The 19,804-nt window shown below is 36.7% G+C and overlaps 1 protein-coding gene across 1 annotated transcript in view; it reads left to right on the forward strand.

Annotated features, from left to right (window-relative positions):
* Positions 1-12,523: 12,523 nt before the first annotated feature.
* The window catches only part of LOC140245800 (uncharacterized), a 137,453-nt gene continuing 130,172 nt past the window's right edge, over positions 12,524-19,804 (forward strand). The window contains 2 exon segments of the mRNA XM_072325314.1: positions 12,524-12,622; positions 14,937-15,213. Coding sequence (XP_072181415.1) covers positions 12,524-12,622; positions 14,937-15,213 — 376 coding nt within the window.

Here is a 19,804-nt window from a genome sequence, read left to right on the forward strand (position 1 = left end):
CGAGAATGTCTCAAAAGGTACGCGAACAGTTCGCGATTACGTCGTAAAATGATCGGAAAAACTTCGCAGATTTCGCGTAACATACGCGAGACATTCTCCGAAGTTTCGGAGTCTGTTTGGGGTTTCACGAACATTTTGCGAACATCGCGCGTGTCTTGCGAAGGTCTTGCGCATATGACGAAGCTTTAAAGACACTTTCGAGAACAATTCACGAGCAAATCCCGACTAAGTGTGCGGAAAAGGTTCGCAAAAAATTTCAAACTTTTTTGAAATTATCGCCGAAGTAAAAACGACATTCGCGAACAATTGACGACGCTTCCGAACCCTCACGTTTGTTTGGCGATCTTTTGCAGACTAAAATGCGAATGCTGGATTTTGCCATTCGCGTCATTCGCAAATCGTTCGCGTGCTCCGTGAAATCCCACCCTTACGTAGAGTAATACGGCATGTGCTTGTGAGGATTGCAGCTCTCACGTTTCGATGTGTATTGGTCGAAATCATAAAAGATGACTTTACTGTTCTAAATTATCTCAGGATTATATCCAAATTCTTGCTTCTTGACCTCTAATCTCGTCTCTGGACTGCCATTTAAAGGAGATATTTTGTGTACAAAACAGCTGTTGTTATCTCTACATCACGTGTTTTTTCTTCACTGTCCCACTTACTGGAATGTGAACGGTTTGCATGTCGTATTGTGAACGAATTGAATGTGAACGGTTTGCAAAGTAGATTAGATATTGGAATTTTGGACTTACATTTGCTAGCATAAAACTTTAGAGAGAAAAAAAAAACCAAAAACAAACAGACACACCAGATCTGTCTCAATCTCATATTTGCGATTTTTCAGTGTTATAGGATGGCAAAATATTACAATAAACATATAGTCTAGCAGCCAGAAAGGGTCCCCGTGCACCCCCCCCCCCCAAAAAAAAAAAAACAAAATTCTACGATATGTTCGAAGATCGTCAGAACCTGTATTTTCCGAATTCGGTTGTCGCCAGCGGAAAAAAAGGTTGCGCGCGCGTCTTATTTGCATATTTCTAAGATGGCCGCCGCCCGTTGCTAGGAGACGGATCATTTTTTAATAACTTTAGTTAGGAATAACAAATTACCATAAAAATGGTATCATTTTGAAGAAAATTACATTTCCTACAAGCTGATACCCCATTTGATGGGATAAATAGATGTTGTCATGAAATATTAAGGAAGGAATTATGTTTTTTAGCATTTTTCTAAAAAGATACGGAATTTGGTTATAATGTTCTTTTTCATACATTTAATATGCATTTACAAATAACATTTGAATTTTCCTATAATTATCCCCCAAACATAGCTATTATCATGTGAAAACGGCTTTCCAATACATCAATTCCTTTAAAAGTTACACGACATTAAAGGGGATATGGTTCAATAGGTTTTACAGCAATATCTAAGGGTTATAATGTCTCCGCGCGCAATTGCATAGGTTCTGTATGTGGGGTTTGTTGTAGATCACTGCTATCTATTATCAAATTTCATCGAAATCGGCGAAGAAAGAAAGAAAAATTACACTTTCTATTCCTTATATGAAATAAAAATGTTTTTTTTTTCTATTCTGTGTTACCAAACTCAATCCATTCAGCTTCCCATATGAAGAATTTCTTGTCTTTTTGGATTCCCTCCAAGAACGTGAAATTAATCACAACTTATCTGATATTAAAAAGTTAAAGAAAAAAACATTTACGTGACAGTTTCCTCTTATAGGAAGATTAAAGTGAAAAAAGAAGAATCTTATGCTAAAAGCCCTGAGAAATAAAAAACTTGTTAAATGGCCTTTCAGAGTTTAAAATGAAACATGGCTATCTTATTTTTTCATAACAAAATGAAGGGAAGTATCTGTGTAGTTCATGTCGGCCCAGACTGGGTTACATCATAAATTCTTCAGAAATGGTCCCCGTGCACCCCCCCCCCCCAAAAAAAAAAAAAAAATCTACGATAGGTCAAAGGTCAAAGATCAAGTGAAATACATGCTCTCCTATTCATCCAATTAAACCTAGGTCAAGGAAGGTGACCATTCAACACATTTGTGACAAACATGCCATTATAATATTTTGCCAATTTTGTGAAAATGTAATCACACATTGTCCACATGTACTATAGACCTATTAGGAGAATCATGCATTATGGCGGAGGCATACCAGTCGTCATAGCGACATTTCTAGTTTAATATTACAACGAAGATTACGACTATTATTAGCAGTTGGTAATTAAGTGGTGTACGAAGACTAACTCAAACAATACATCATTATATGAGTGGCTATAATGTACAATTGATAAAAACCCAATTAAATCTGGGTTTTTTTTCAGGTTATACAGTGCGTATCAAAAAAAGGTAATCCAACTTTGGCGGGCTACTACTTTACAATTGTCAGCTATGGAGAGCTCAATGTTTTAATTCTAATGATATCACAAACCATCGAAAGCTATGCTGCGCTGCCGGCTGAAAGCAATAACAAATTTACTTTTTGTATATTATAGAAAGAATGGCCACGCGAAAGTAACAAGATTAATGCTCTGTTACTGGGAATTTGAAAACAATAATGACATTGTTTCCATTCCTGTTGTGTCGTTGGTTGTTGGCGTGTTTCCTTTCAAAGAGTGAAAGTAGTAGTAGGTTAATAGATGTCGGCGTTACAGCTTGTACAATATAACAATATTGGTCACAGTTTATTATTCCGAAGGTTCATTTCTTTTTCCCCCAAAGGTTCGTTATTCCGGAGGTTCGTCATGATATAGATAAACGGGCCCAAATTAGTTATTGCTGAAAGCAATAACAAATTTACTTCTTGTATATTATAGAAAGAAAGGCCACGCGAAAGTAACAAGATTAAATACCCTGTTACTGGGAATTTGAAAACGATAATGACATTGTTTCCATTCCTGTTGTGTCGTTGGTTGTTGGCGTGTTTCCTTTCAAAGAGTGAAAGTAGTAATATAGTAGGTTAATAGATGTCGGCGTTAAAGCTTGTACAATATAACAATATTGGTTACAGTTTATTATTCCGAAGGTTCATTTTTTTTTCCCAAAGGTTCGTTATTCCGGAGGTTCGTCATGATATAGATAAACGGGCCCAAATTTGTTATTGCTGAAAGCAATGACAAATTTACTTCTTGTATATCATAGAAAGAAAGGCCACGAGAAAGCAACAAGATTAAATGCCCTGTTACTGGGAATTTGAAAACGATAATGACATTGTTTCCATTCAAAATTCAAAATGGTCACCTTCCTTGACCTAGGTCTAATTGGATGAATAGGAGAGCATGTATTTGGGGATTTTAGGACTTTAACTTGACTTTGGCCCTTTCATAAGTTTATGCATTAAGTAATTTTCAAGAAATTGGAGAAAAGTGCAATTTTTGTATTGTGTAGAAAATTGTTACCATTTTCATCTGGCCTTTGACCCTAAAATTCATAAGAGAATCACCGTCAGGCAGAACATGCTTAAATATGTACTAAGTTTCAAGATGCCATGAGCCACTTTCGAGACATGGAGGAAGAAGCAAGTTCAGCACTTTCTCTTGATCTTTGATCTTTGACCTTTTTGGCAAAAAAAAAAGAAAAGAAATTGCCAGAGAATCTCTATTTTGGGTTATACATGCATACACCAAGTTTAAAAAAAAGTCCTACTGGCATTGCATAAATATGAGGGAAATAGTAAAATTTTAAGCATTTGACCTCGACCTTTTGACTTTTGACCTTGAGTATGTGCACCCAAAAGTTGATAGGCAGAATTTCACCCCCAATACACATACGTGCCAAATTTCAGGTTTTTTTTTTTTTTTTTTTTTGTTACGCTGTCCGCAAAATTCATTACGGACGGAGAGAAGGACGGACGGAAGGACGGACAACCCGAAAACATAATGCCTCCGGCACCACTTCTTGGCGGAGGCATACAAAAGAATCTAGATTACATAGGTGAAGTAATCTTTGAAGATATGTAAACATTGATATGTACGGTATTGAAACTGTCGTGTTGATTATCCTTATGGTACGTTACCACTCTCGTGGAATTCACTAAGCTGGGTCTACTTTCTCGATTCGCCCGAAATCGTGGTCTTACTCGGGGACTAATCGTGCTGATCATCAGATAATCAAATCTTGATGTCAGTCAAAGACATTGTGTTGATTGTAGTAATTTTTCGAACAGTCCAATAATTCTTCTACGATCAACACGATCACCACCATAGACCTCAAGATGTGATAAGCCATGATAAGATCACCACGGTCACTCGTAGACTACAGAATCGATTTGTGGTAGATAGTATACATGTATTAGCATATCGAGACTCGCGACAATGGCAACCTAGTGAAAGTGTTTAACGTGCAATGTCAATAATCTTTTGGGTATCGATAATGCACACTTAAACTTACTCTATCTAAAAAGGACCGGCGGACGAGTAGGGCATGGATATCTGAAAACATTGGATGGTGTATTTAATTCATGCATGAGTTAAAATGTTATTCCAGCGGAACTTACATGCGCTCTAAAAGTGGATTGCACGTCAGATGCGCCTATAGCAGATACACTTCAAATCATTTTAGCAACTAATTTCTGTGGAAAACATGAAAATATTGTATTCGTTGTGGTTAAACATTTACACTCTGAATATGTCTACTGTTTAACACATTAGTCATACACATACATCCTTGAACACAAACACACACAACACAAAAGTATACAAACCTGCATAAATATAAACGTGATATATATATATATATATATATATATATATATATATATATATAGCATCGCCTTTGAGTTGAAGGAAGAAGGATTAATAATCCCCTAACGATTATAACATTATGTTTCAGATTTCAATGCCAGAAACATTAAATTGTCACTATTTTTTGTACACGATCAATGGAAAATGGAGAGGTTATGACATGGTTAGCTCACTCATTTGCATATTCTTATCCACTGTACAAAAACCTTATTTGCAGAAATTGGCAAAAATTCAATAAGGCAGTTAAGTAAGGGTGCAATTAAACATAATTAAGGGTTCAAGTGTGTCCTGCCATTGTTTCAAATTGGGTGCAAATTATTTGAACCTTTACTTCTTAGCGTATAAGCCTCAAATTTCACAGGCTCAAAAGCAAACGTAGTGACGGGCATTAAAAACGGAGTCGACATTATTACATTGAACTAAATTACTCCTTCATTTGGTATTCAATGTCCTCAATCAGTGCATAGTATCGACTGTGTCGCTTGCGACACCTGAAACCGGGGTTGGGAAAGTCATTATTGTGTAAACAGATGGCACCTCCAAGATATCCGTCCGGTCTTGCCAGTATTGTACCACGGCTGTGGTCTGGAACTTGTAGGCTCCATAAACATGACTGAGACTAAAGATCCTAAACAGGATATTCGGAGTGTTTACAATCCATCCGGTCTTCCCATCTTGCTGTAAGAAAAAAAAATAGAGTAAAACTGATATTAAAGTTAACTTGCCATGCACTGGAGCAATGTACGCACAAAATGAACGTCTCTGATCAAAATTATAAAATCAACATTGTTTTTAGATTGCGCAAATTACCTAGAACAATGTATGTATACGAGGGCCATCTACTGTGGAATAATGAAAGATCTACTCCCAATTGTAGTAGTTGAAAATATGTAAAACGTCCCGTATAACGTCTCTGACGTAAACATCTTTGCTTATCAGTACTTAATGGGTTTGATTTTTACAAGATATTAGCATTATATTTGGATTGAGGAACCTATGTGCTACAAACGTAGGCAGCAATTCGCCATGATGGGTCATTAATATTGGTTTGAGAACAGATCTTATTTGTTCAGAGAACGTCCCTGACCTAAACCTGTTTTTCTTACATTTCTGCTTCTCTCACAAAAAATACGTAATTCAAAGTGACTACTACATTATAATTATAGACTACTGACCTATTACTAGTCATAAAACACAGTTTCTGTCCAGGCAATGTGTTTACACTTGCTCAATCAACAGAAAACCTTAAATTTGAAACTCTTCTACATATTTCCAACATCTTTCAGGAAGCTTCATTTTTTCTTAATATTATAACACGCCCGTGTAAACTTCGTTCTTCTTGTTCCTATAATACTGACCGCACCCATCCAGACCTAATTTTACTTTAATGTTCTCATAATTTGTAGAATGGATGTCTTTATTTCATGAAACAGTAATTATCAGAGACATTTTTCATTTTGCTCAGAGACGTGCGGTCTTTGATCTTCATGTAGAATCTTACATATTTACTGTCTATCCTTCTTTAATTTATTTCTAATCCAAAGGTTAAAATACATAAATTCACAGATGACACGAATTGGCAAATCTACGGAATGATAACTGTTATAAATCGGCACAAACACCAGGAAAGTTTTTGTTATTACTCACATTTTCAGGATTTGTGGGCATTTCCGTTGTTGAATTATGCCGACTCGATTCCAGGATGGCGCGTCAGTGCGTAATATAAGCGCGCAAATAAAGTATCATGCAGTGTGTAAGTGTCAGATGAGGGAATATCCCTTTAGAGATTTTCAATCAGAGACATTCGCTTTGATCAGAGACGTTTGCCAATTTGGATTTTCAACCAGAACTCATTTTTATGGACAGTATGTTGCTCTTGTTGCCAATCATCATAATCGCCTGGCTCACACTGACGTACTGATCACCAGTTTTTATCTCAAGCATAATCAACTTTCATTAATGACACTAGTAAACAATCGAACATCTCTGATGGTTATTCAGTATAATTTTCTTTAACGAGCCACCACGCGATTATTTTATACAGCTCACTCACAAATTTTGATGGAATGGTAGTATGGATAAGACGCTAAATAAATATGGCCTTACATGTTTTCATATTCATCCTGGAATTTTGCGTCAAGGAAAAGATAATTCATTCAGAGACGTTCTTTTTCAGACATGAGTGAATTCAAAAGTTCCTGATAAGATAAATAATAAACACGTTCATGGCAGAAGTACTTGATTAAATAGTTGGAGTATGTGGGCTTACTAACAAGGAAAAACAAAGCTGTAGAATTGGATAAGAACCAAAATTGCGACGTCTGATTCTGGGATTTTTTTCATAAAATATGTATTTTTGTCAATTTTTTCAGCTTTAAGGCATTATTTTTTAAGGAAATGCGGTAACAACAATACAAAGTGTATATTTTCTGAAAGGCACAACCTTCCCCTACCAAATGATACATAAAACTATGAAAAACACCCACAGGTGACAATTTTACAAGGGTTTGAATATCGCAAAGCCCGAAAATGGCCAATTGTACATCGTTCAACGTTTTCACCCATACATGCATATGTATATATATATATATATATATATATATATATATATATATATACATGCATATATATATATATATGTGACCGTGCACCTCAAAACGAACATAAAGTCGCACACACTGATTTTGCGTGAGGACTGAAAATAAGTGAAATGGGTCAACCTAGCCGAACTTGACTTTTTCGTATTTTCTGAAAGAGTGGGTTTTCTTTTACATTACGCTAAAATTTGGTATCATAAAACAGGCAGGAAAGTGTGTTTTTTTAGCAGTTTATCTCGAGCATTTTTGGTAGAATAGTGTGATTATGTGTGTCTTTAGAATCTCTTTTTCATTTCTGAAAAACCTTGTCCACACTCTTCACTTTCAACTCTAATACTCTTGACAGGATAGTGTTATTGCTTTGAAAGTTGGCATTAATTGTGGACAGAATGTGTTAATGAGGCATGCTTAATTTCAGTTTAATCTGATAATCCTTTCATTGTTGTTACTTTGGTGGTTTATATCCTGTTTTTTGTCCCATTCATCGCACAGCCAGCACAGTTTGGTACAGATTAAGCGCTTGAATAGACACTGTACTTCAGAGCCTCTTTTCTCAGTTCACACTTTTCCTGAGTTTGTGCCTTCTTTCCAATATTTAGATAGGTTAGGAGAGTCCATTTTATTTGAGTTATACATCATTTTAAAGCTTAAAGTCTGCTCTTTTAGAATATGGTCTTAACTAAAAATTCATGTCTGGCGACTTTTTGTTTGTTTTGAGGTGCAGGGTCACATATATAATCCCAGTGGAAGAGTGACGACGATGCAATATTTAAACAGAAAATCAAAGACTCGGCTGAGCTAATGTGTGAAAATGTGGAATTTTTTAGATGGGAATGCAAATCAAGATATTATTGATATTTGTTACTCACAATTATGCGATATGTCCGTCCATATTGCAGAAGATGTTGGCATTTGTAAGGTAACACAATCTCGTAATAATCTAAACACAAATGAGACTGTTAATAAAGAAAAAACATCAAACCTGGTTTGATGCAGAATAAAGAGTTGCCTGGTGGGAGTATTTGAATGATAAAATGGATTAAAGAGGACGCTAAGATTTCTGGGCAATTCAGAAGCTAGTTGTCTATTGAATCATTATGAATCTACAGGAAAGCCTCATTTAAAGGGGAAGGCTATGTAACTGATCAGTGGGAATCAGTGGAAATGCTGGGAGATGATTGTTCCAATCCTTATGGGATTCATTCAAGAGTTCATTGTATATCTATTATTGTGTGAAAATGATTTGCTTCAGAATTGTCTCATATTAAAGTAATGTGCAGTTCAATGCTTCCAGGTTAGCGTCCCTGGTCAGTGACGGAGCATTAATCTGCACATTACTTGAATATGAGACAGTTCTGAAGCAAATCATTTTCACACAACAATAGATATACAATGAACTCTTGAATGAATCCCATAAGGATTGGAACAATCATCTCCCAGCATTTCCACTGATTCCCACTGATCAGTTACTAGCCTTCCCCTTTAAGACATAAAAGAAGGACATTTCATAGAGATTCAAATGAATCACTCTGTTCGTTGCGGGCATCCAATCCACAAGAATATTGACAATTACTCAACAGTAATAATGAACGCAAGGTGAAGAAAATAGGAACTGTTTCATCAGGAAATTTTGTTGATCATTTTAGCCTCTTAGTTTAAATATCAAAGATGACCAGTCCACGGGCCTGGAAGATATTACTTCAGTTTTTTTTTTCTTTCTTTTTTTAGTCAGATGGTTCCTTGGATGTCCCCGTCACTTTGGAAAGGAGCACTAATTAAAAAAAAAAAAAAAAAACTTAAAAAATTCTAAAGCCTGTGGAAAAGATAACAAGAAATGAATTCCTTCAGCATGGATTGTCCCGTAGAGATGCTGCTTCATGTGTTGGTAAACTTCTTTGATATGGTACTGGACAGTGGTATTGTTCCAACTGAATGGTGCATAGGGATTATCATTCTTTTTTTTTAAGAATAAGGGTATAGACACAAATTGTGATAATAATAAAAGAATAACTTCTGAGTTGTCGAGAAAAATTTTATTTCCATTTTTAATCGTCGAATCTCAGAGTTTTTTCGAAGCTGCTAATATGTAAGGTGAAGAACAGGCTAGCTTTTGTTCATATTATTCTACAATTGGTAATATTTTTGTTTTGAAGATGTTTATTTATGTTTATCTGCAAAATAAAAAACGCTTATACTGTGCATGAATTGATTACAAGGATGCATTTGATCTAATTGATATGTCATCTTTATGGTATAAAAATAATGTTGAAGATGGTACTTACGGGTAAACTGTTTACTGTCATTAAGAACATTTATGAAAGTTCTAAATCAAGTGTGGCGGTCAGGAGGGGGGATGTCGGGGGGGGGGGTTAATAGTAACACTGGTGAACGAAAACTTATCCTCACTTTTATTTGCCATAAACGAAATGATTTTCAAGAGTACATTAGAAAATCATGTGGTGGACTGAAATAGTATTGGAAAGTGAGATTTCTGACCACCTGGATTATGATGTCAAGAAAGCTTTAAATCTTTCTTGTTCAATACTTCATGAAGACGATACAATAATTTTAGCAGAAACTCCAAAGGTGTTGATGCTGTGGATATTTATTGTCAGACATGGCGCTTGACTGTTAATGCTAGCAAGACTAAAATTGTTATTTTCTTCCGTGGGAAGGTTGAAGAATTTGTGAATGTGTTTATGCTGGTGATCCACTTGAGGTTGTAGATGACTTTGTGTACCTTGGAGTAAAATTTGGTTATAATGGTAGTTTTAAAAAGGCACTTTCAAAACAAGTCACACGAGCTAGAAAATGACATTGGTAAAGGCTATTAAAGAAGTTACAGCTCCCTGTGGTCATACAGTGCCATTTACTTGATCATTTTGTTTTACCTGTTTTACTCTATGGTTGTGGAGTCTGGGGTTATGAGTGCATAGACCAAATTGAAGTTTTCCATAGAAAATTCTTAAGAAAAGTTTTGCTTGTGAACAAATGTACTCCTGATTGTATGGTTTGTGGTGAAATTAAACGTGGGGTATTTTTTAAACCATATTATTAAAAGTCGAATGATTGGTTTCCGGTTGAGATTGTAAAGGGAAAAGAAACCAAACACCCATGTACAATTTTGAAATGTCTTCTGCATTTACAAGAAGACATACACTCCGTCAAAATCACAATGGTTATTGTTAACATCGCAAATATTTCTGATTTTGCAGGGCTAGGGAATGTGTGGTAAGCACATGGGGGTGGATTTAGTGATGCATGAATTCCACACACTCCATAAGTTAGACTCTTAGATATGTTTAGTCAACAGTGGAGAGCAGCCACATGGTCAAATAGAATCTGTATCACAGAGAATGTTTAAGGATAATTGGTTTGATGTTTGAGAAGTATTTACAGGTCATGTGTAAGAAAGATTAGTAAATTCAGGTGTCGAGCCAATGGATTACCTGTTAATAAGGGCAAGTTTGATGCAAGCCTGACAGATGAATTGCATTGTACTATATATTCTTTTGCTGATATAGGGGACGAATTTCATTATATTTTTGTTTGTTCCTTTTTCCACAAAGAGAGACTATTGTTTTTACCTAGTAGTTTGACGGCCAGTAGACCGACCAGGTGCATTACATATGGCAAAAGTATTCAATTCAGCTAATGCCTGCCATTTGAAAACTAGCCAAATTTGTCAGAATAATTATGCTTTAGTTTTCCTCAAAACCAAGGAAAGACAGTAGTTTTGCAAAAAAACGATAAGAATAGAAATAAGTAGACGTGAATGTGTGCACACGTAATGGTAGAATTGTTAAACGTCCTTTAAGCCTCGTTTTGTAAACATGTTTATTCATATCTCTTATTTTCACATGTACATGTTCATTATCACTTGCATTTTTGTATTCATATAATTGTAAATATGTTTGCACTCTCATACCCTGAGAGGCTGGGGGTCAAGAGAGTCAATAAAATCTTACAAATCTTACAAAACTGGTGTTGTCAGATGAACAATGCATGCACGGCTCTCAAATTTCTGAAGATGCGCCGGTAACCACCGATGAAAAAAAAAATTGACGAAATCATCACAGCTATGCCTCTTTCATCGAGATGACAATAACTATAGTAGCCACCCTGTTCTGCGAGGTGGTACACCCAAATGAAGTCCACCAATAATGATTATGGTCTGAATTCAGGAAGGTGGTACAATCTTGTCCATAGTTTAAACCGTAGACAACCGTACCACCTTCGTGAATTCGGGCGTATATATCTGAGTTACGTTGTCATGGTCATGGTCTGCTTTAAATAAGCCGCCATGTTCGTATCCAACCAACACTGCCCGCATACGCGCAACAACATACACGTTATTACACACATATCATCTTCAATATTTTTCCTTCACGTTTATACCCTATGGATAAACTGTTAAACAACTTGAAAGTGTGCGTGAAAGCCAATGAGAAACAGTAGAACCAATCAACAATTAATAAAGAACGTTACTCATATCTACTATTTTTTTATAGCTATTGTATCAATTTCTTCAAAAATCAAATTTTTATTTGCTTCATTGCTTTGGTTTTTCTTATTCTTGTTACGATATCAAACCTGATGTTGAAAAAAAAGAGGTTATGATGACTCAAGCACAAATCTGTTGCTATGCACACACCTATACACACAGAAAAAAAACACACACCAAACACACAAGAGAAAAAAAAAACAAAGAGCGTCGTGAATAAAGACAGTTAGCGAATCTCAAAAGAGGACTTATTCATCACCATCATTATCATTTTTTAATCTATGTTATTGTTACTAAAATGCAGATACAAAACAAATGCCTAATCGTTTAATAAGAATATCTCCTCTTTGACACTGTGGAGACAGATACCCCGCACAAATATGAATTCAACCAGTCAATGGCAAATTAAACAGAGTTATGTCTTTTGTCTTTCCAGGTCATAGACTAAAAGCTTATTGCGGTGTGGGAAGTAGTGTCCGGTAAGGTGTGATGATCAGTTCATCCATAAACCGGTCCTAGCCACGCCCTACTTCCGGTCTATTTTGGCTCACCACGTGGGACTGCCCATAACCCTGGACCTCCTCCATCTGTCTCGTCTTCATGCAATCTGGGCATCACTATCTGGGTGACCCATTTTGTCAGCACATAACAAGAAATCATGTCTGAAAAACGTGCGCTGACACCTGAGAGGGAAGAACAGCCGGCCAAGGCTGCAAGGCATGCGGAGCCTCAACCCCAGTCTGATGAGAAGAGGTAAGTCATGCAATTGCAAAAGCGGGATATTTCATTCAGATAGGAACGTCTTATGGAAATCGTGACATGCATATGATGATAACTCTCAATGTTAATGCCTCGGGAGTGGATAAAAGTTTAGTGAAGTGTCCTTAAAGAATAACAAATGAGGAATAGCTAAAGTAACATCAAGTTAAGTTGGGGAGTAATAACTTCACTATTTCACTTCACTTAATCAATAAAAGTGGTTTTGAATTTATATAGAGTTTCACAATTTTCTTTTCTTTTTTTCTTGGTGGGACTAATTCATTGCACAGCTAGCACGGCTTGGTAAAATAAAGCGTTCGAATAGACCCTTTACTTTGGTACCACTTTTCCAGAGTATGTGTTTTCTTTTATATAAATAGGTTATTAAAGTCCTTTTGAATTAAGTTATGCATCACTTTAAAGGTTAAAGAAGAAATCACCCAAAAATCAATAAAATTCTAAAGAAAGGAAATCCGTACAGAATGATACAGAAATAACACACACACACACACACACACACACACATGGATAGGAAATAAGGAAGGTACGACTTTTTTCCCCATTTCCCATTTTTGGGGAAAATATTTCTTGACCAGTCCTTATGAATATTCAAATGAGCGAGCTGACGGTGAAGCACCCTACCAATTTTGGGGTATTTGTTTAATATGAAATTCGGAAAAATTTCTTATTTTTAGCTCATAGAAGCAAAAGCATGTTCTCGTACCAAGATACACATGTATATCAAAGTTAACATTTTTTTCTATTTTGGGTGGCTTGAAGAGAAGTTTTATAGTTATACAGCTGGAACGTGTAAAGGGTCTCTGAGAAATGAAACTGGGACACCAAGGGGTTGTCGGAAATAAAGTGTAATCAATTGCAAATAATTGCAAATTGCAATCGATTCCGTTGCGAAGAAGATGCAATCAACTGCAAATCAATTGCAGCACGCAACTGACTGCAAGCTTGTTCAAATTGCTCTGTCCGAGATAAAAAAGAATCCAAGGAAAAAAAATAGGGTTCGCGATTTCGTGTTACTTTTGTAATGCACGGTCACACATTATTTTGTGCAGAGGGGGAAATGATTTATGAGAAGAAACAAGGCAAGTGCTAAATTGTGTCTCGCCCATTCGCGTACAAGAAATTAATATTTTTCTAACTCCAAGAAGTTCATTGACCAGCCTATGACCTTTGACCTTATGGTGACCTTCACGTCCCCAATGGACATCTACCATCCAAGTTTGGTCACAAAGGGACAAAGGGATCAAAAGTTATGAGCCATAATCAAAACGCGCCACAAAAACTTAACGTTTGGCCCTAAAAGTATGTTGACCCCTGTCTGTGACAGTCTTGCAAGTAAACTTTCACGTATGACCTCAAATGACCTTTGACCTTATCATGTGGCCTCTTACGGCACCATAACATGAAGGTACCCCCAGTGCATCCATCACCCAAGTTTGATTGCCATTGTAGCAACATGCGTCGAGTTACGTGTGATAAGAGACTCTTGCAAGTAAACTCTAACGTACGACCTCAAATGACCTTTGACCTTATCCTGAACCTCCAACAGCACCATATCATGAAGGTACCCCCGGTGCATCTGTGAACCAAGTTTGGTTGTAATCCAAGCATCGTATGTGAAGTTATTTGTCAAAGGAGAGTCTTGCAGGTAAACTTTAATATCGGAAAAGAGAGTCTTGCACGTACTTGTAATAATATATGACCTCAAAATGACCTTTGACATCATCACATGACCTCTGACAACACCATTTAACATAAAGATACCCCTAGTGCTTCTATCACCCAAGCGTGGCTGCCATTGCTTCAACAGTTGCCAAGTTATGCATCATAAGAGAGTCTTGCAGGTAAACTTTAACATTTGTGACGGACGACGGACGGACGACGGACGGATGACGGACGGACGCCATTTGGATCCCTTAGTCTGACTCTCGCCTTCACCTCTGGTGGGTGAGACAAAAAAAAATCTGTCATAGCGCACCTTCACCCACCTGCATTAGTAATATTGCTTTCGTTTAATAATCCTTTTATACCTCTGACCATTTATCCGAATGTCAGAGCCTTGATGTTCCAAGTTAATCGTCGGCAACCAGGAATAACCTGATGGGAGAGTCGCTGCCGAAAAGTTAGCTGACAAGTTCTAATCCCAATCCCTCACCCACGTTTGCTAAAAATGTTGATCAGCAGTTGTGATGGTACAAAATGGATACATTGTCCAGTGTACAGAGAGCTTCAATTGATTAAAAAAAAAACATAAATGTCATTGCACAATTTATTGCAGGAGGGCTGCGGAACAGTCAAGTGATATCGACTCTTATCTGAGAGCTGTTGCCGGTAATATCACTGACAATGAAGTCATCAAGGATCTTGGGAGAGAACTGGGGTTCTCAAGGGGAGATATCAAGAATTTCATACGAACTAATTACCGTGACGATGAAATAACAAGCTATGGTACCTTGTGCATGCTTCGCAAGTGGAGTGAGAGAGTGAGTCAGTCGTCACTTCGATCGGACCTGAAAGAAGCTCTGAAGAGAGCCGAGGAAGGACGGACTGCCAGGGCACATCAGCAATCCGGTGAGTCATCTCACTGTTTTAACCATTAAAAGACTAGAAGAGTTAAAAGTATGTATTTGCAGGGTATCGTTAAGAAATGAGATGTCATGTGATCTTTCTGGATACAGCTATTCAGAAAACAAACATCATATCATCAAGTCAATAGTCCTCGGTAGAATTGCCTTCCGGCCGTTGGAGAACAAATGCCACATTCAACTTTTTTAAAAATCAGTTTTGTGGCATCTTATTGTAATTTATTTTCAAAAGTGAAATTAAAATTTAGCAGCTGACTGTGCACGCTGTCGTAGGCTATTATTTTACTTTGCTGACTAATTAGCCTTGTTTAAGGAAAATGAATAGACTTCCGTTGTGTCACTTTCATTGTTTTTAATAAAGAAATTAAAAAAAAAACACTTTTAGAAGATGTGTAATCGTAGATTGTCAGGATCAAGTATTAAGTATCATAGGTTAAGTATTCAAATACGCAAATACGCACGGGAAAAAAAAATCATCGAGGGCTGAATATTTTATGAACGGTTCCACACACACACACACAAATCAAGCTCATTTTCCTTAAAATACAGAAGGGTTCTTCTACTTGTGTTCAGGCTGCTCTCTACACAGAATAATGGTCCAAAGAGTCAGTACACACTGGTCTATTGTTCAAAAGAAGGTACAGCGATATCACTCTCATTTTGACAAACCTCTTTATTATGTTAAAAAAAAAACTCACTGCATATTTATGTATCTTTTTGTTTATTATGGGTTATGTTTATTTGAAAGCCTATTAAGACTTTATCAAGGGAATCGTGTATCACAAAATTAATTTTTACATACTTTTATAGAACTTTGACCTCTTTCAATTCACTGATTACATGCTATATGGACACAATAAAATGAAGATCTGAATATAAGAACGACCCAAGTCCAATTTGTGGCCAAATTCAGTTTGTCATGGGAAATTGTAGCTTATGCATGGACTCATCTAGTGTATAAATGATAAATCCTAATTACCCCCGGAAGTGCCCGAAATGAATGAGTTCAATCTTATTTTAATGTCAAAATGAAGGACTTGGGTCATTCTTACATTCATATAATAGCGCCCTCTCTCATCCTTCTCTCATCTCTATAGCAGAATATCATGTATATGAATTAAAGAACGACCCAAGTCCATATGAACCAAAGAACGACCCAAATCCACCACATAAAATGGCCTCTCCACAATTAATGTAATTGTTAATTGTCATAATAATATATGTTCTAATTTGTTTATACAATGTTACCTTCCCATCACATTTAAATAGAATATTATTGGACAAATAAAAAAGATATGAAGTTGTTTTTTTAGTTTACTCGAAATAGTCTTCCGTCCTACCCTACTTGGGTCGTTCTTATATTCATATACTCAAATAGTAAAGCATAAAACTTAAACAAAAAACAGACAGGCGTTCTGGGGAGTAATAAAACGGGCGTTTTCAGGCGGTTCAGTTACTGACGGGTCAAATGAGTGGCAAGTGGTATGCTGAAATTAATAAATGAAAAAAATGACGAAACTTTGAAATGCTGTTCAACCGAGGCTATAGTTTGATCTGATCAGATCGACATCATAGATTTTCACTCGAACAAATTTCCAGTCTTTGTTGATTATAGATCGTAATCTGACTATAATCATTATTACATACTCAGCTTCGTGAATACTCTGTTAACTTTTTTTGAGGAACAATTTTCAATTCAGCTTTGTTGTAATATTCATCAAAATGCCTGTAAAGTAAAGATTGAAAATTAGACATGTAATTGAGTAATACACAAGAAGCAAGAATAAAACAGCATGTCATCTCTACGATCAATATTGAAACTGGGATTGAAACATAAACTAGCAATGACATTATCATTCTGCGAAAAATCGGGGAGACTCCGTGCATATGATACGTGGGTACATCAGGGAGAAAGAGGAGAATTATGAAAGGCAAGCAAATACAAAGAATGCTTAAAAAAAGTAACATCAGAAGAGACATGAACGGTTATAGCAAATAAATGGTAGGAAAAAAACAAATTGTTACAACAAAGTCTGGGCTGCTTACGTTTTCTGATGCAGATCTCAGAACTGCAAAATTATGAATGCAAATCCATCACGGAGAAGTGATTATATTGGCTACCCAGACATCTAAAGGATCCCTAGCATAAAATTATTCACAAACTGATAGCTAATAAGCTTTTTGCGTCAAAATAACTAATTCAGGGCAATTCTCAAATTCAAGAGTGGCTAACTCTTTTTCCCTGCATATCAGGGATATTAAAGGCTTCAGAACCCAATTCTTACGTGTCATCTAGTCAGTGGCATGTGCTATTAACGTCAAAAGCATTTTAACAGGCAAATAATGTATAATAATGTATTATGGCCCGTTGAGTTAGGAATACAGGTGAAAATAAAGTACTGTCGCTACTAAACAATATTGTCGGTGTGATTTATTGATAATAAGAATTCAAACAATAAAAAGAGGTTATTTACATGTACAATCTATTACAGACATTAAAGATATTACTTTTTGTGATTTGAATGCCGTTTTTCACCACCTGTTACTTTCTCCATTTTTTTCTGTTAACATACATGAGCATAAAATGTAAAATGTTGATTGAACGAAATGTCAGATATTGTGTGTGTGTGTGTGTGTGAAATAACCATTTTCGATTTCACAGTAGTCACTGATAAAACCGATTGCATCAACACTGATAAACTAGAATGCCTTCCATCACGTAAAACAAAGTTATGTTATACTTATAAAATGTATCTTAATGCGTTAAATTTTCATGGTTTGTGGAATTTCAGAACAGCACATCCATGAACATAATATAGAAGGTAGAGTCGAATAACAAACAAGAAAAACACCAGCTCTCTACTCAGTGTATGACACTTTACCAGTCTTTAGTTACACTTCTGTGACTGTATCAACTTTCATGTCATTTTTGTGCCTCCACGAAGTGGTGCCGGAGGCATTTTGTTTTCGGGTTGTCCGTCCGTCCTTCCGTCCGTCCGTTATGAATTTTGTGGCAAGCGTAACTAAAAAACCTTTTGAGGTATCCTAATGAAACTTGGCATGTGTGTGTATTAGGGGGTGAAATTGTGCCTATCAACTTTTGGGTGCACGTGCTTGAGGTCAAAGGTCAAAAGGTCAAGGTCAACTACGTAAATTTTCATTATTTCCTCCATATCTATGCATTGCCTGAAGATATTTTCTTGAAACTTAGTGTGTACATGTATTACCCAATTAAGATTTTCTGGGGGTTACGCCATTTCCTGACCCACTTTATCTGACACACTCTTTCTGACACACTTTTTTTGCCATTCACTTTGTACACGGGGCAGTTTTCATGAGACGGCGTCTGTTATTGGCTACTGTGCTAATGAATATTCAAGACTATGGTATGGCTTGTCGAACGTCGCGCTCAAGGCCGGCCAATAAGAGGCGGCCAGGAGCTGGTGAGCTGGAGGCGCGCGGCAATTTCTAACCTCATCCACGTGTAGGCCTTGCTACTACGTGGGCTTACAGTACCTTTTTTTTTTTTTAGCTGCTTAACCCATCCACGTACGGGCCTCTGTGTACTAGTAATCTTCGTGCCTGCCTAGTAAGTCGGCAGTGAACTTGGGCGCGATCTTCCCTACGGCGCGATCTACACGCGAAGGGTATTCATGCTCCCAACCCCCCCCCCCCCCCCCCCAGATAGCTCTGGAACATTCCATTCAATGACGGGGGGTTTATTTTGCAATGTTATCAAATAACTCTCATGTAAGCAAATTCTTGCCATAGCTAATCTATTTTAGAATAAAATCGTAATCCATCTATGATTAGATAACCTAATTCAAATTGGCAGAGACATAGAAAAATATTTGTTTTACAATCGTGTTACGTTCAACTACTCATCTGTGCTGAAATCCGCATGTCTGCTCCACACATGTTATCGCTATCGCTCAAACTTCGATCGCGGTGCCGGTGGCTTGTGTGTGTTTACAACATGTGTGCATATGGAGGAAGCATGGGGCTGAAAAAACAGTACCACGTGGTGAGGTAAAAAACAAATCGGACGTAAGAAGTCGTACATTCGAGAGCTAAACAGACAAATAGCGAAAACAAAGTTCACTGAAAAGGTCTTGACACTGTAATGTATGTTCCAAATTCATGTCTGGCTTAGTTTCGAGAGAATTTTCTACACTTGTAAAGGTTTTCTTTGCAAGAGATCAGGAGTGAGATCGGTGAAGTAGCTAAACATGTACTCTATGTGACTGTTGGTGACTGTTGCATGCATGCTTGCACGTGGCTGGGAGAGTGCGGCAAGAACGCTAGGAATGCACCACCAGCACGTACGGTGGGCTGCAAATTCTTGGGGCAAAATTAGACTTCATTGTTCAGCCCGTCTAGTATTTATATATTCATAATAATTCTAATTCTTCATGAAATCACGATAAAAATTCTTCATATTTATATTCATAATACATTTAAGAAGCGTAATATGAAATATTTTGACCTTTTTTTTTAAATCCAAAGAAAAAAAATGTTTTGAATAAAAAATTGATAATAAATAATAGTTCTTGACTCAAGTCTAAACTTCGTGCGTC

The sequence above is a fragment of the Diadema setosum genome, unplaced genomic scaffold, assembly GCF_964275005.1.
Source record: "Diadema setosum unplaced genomic scaffold, eeDiaSeto1 scaffold_35, whole genome shotgun sequence".
In the NCBI taxonomy this organism is placed as follows: domain Eukaryota; kingdom Metazoa; phylum Echinodermata; class Echinoidea; order Diadematoida; family Diadematidae; genus Diadema; species Diadema setosum.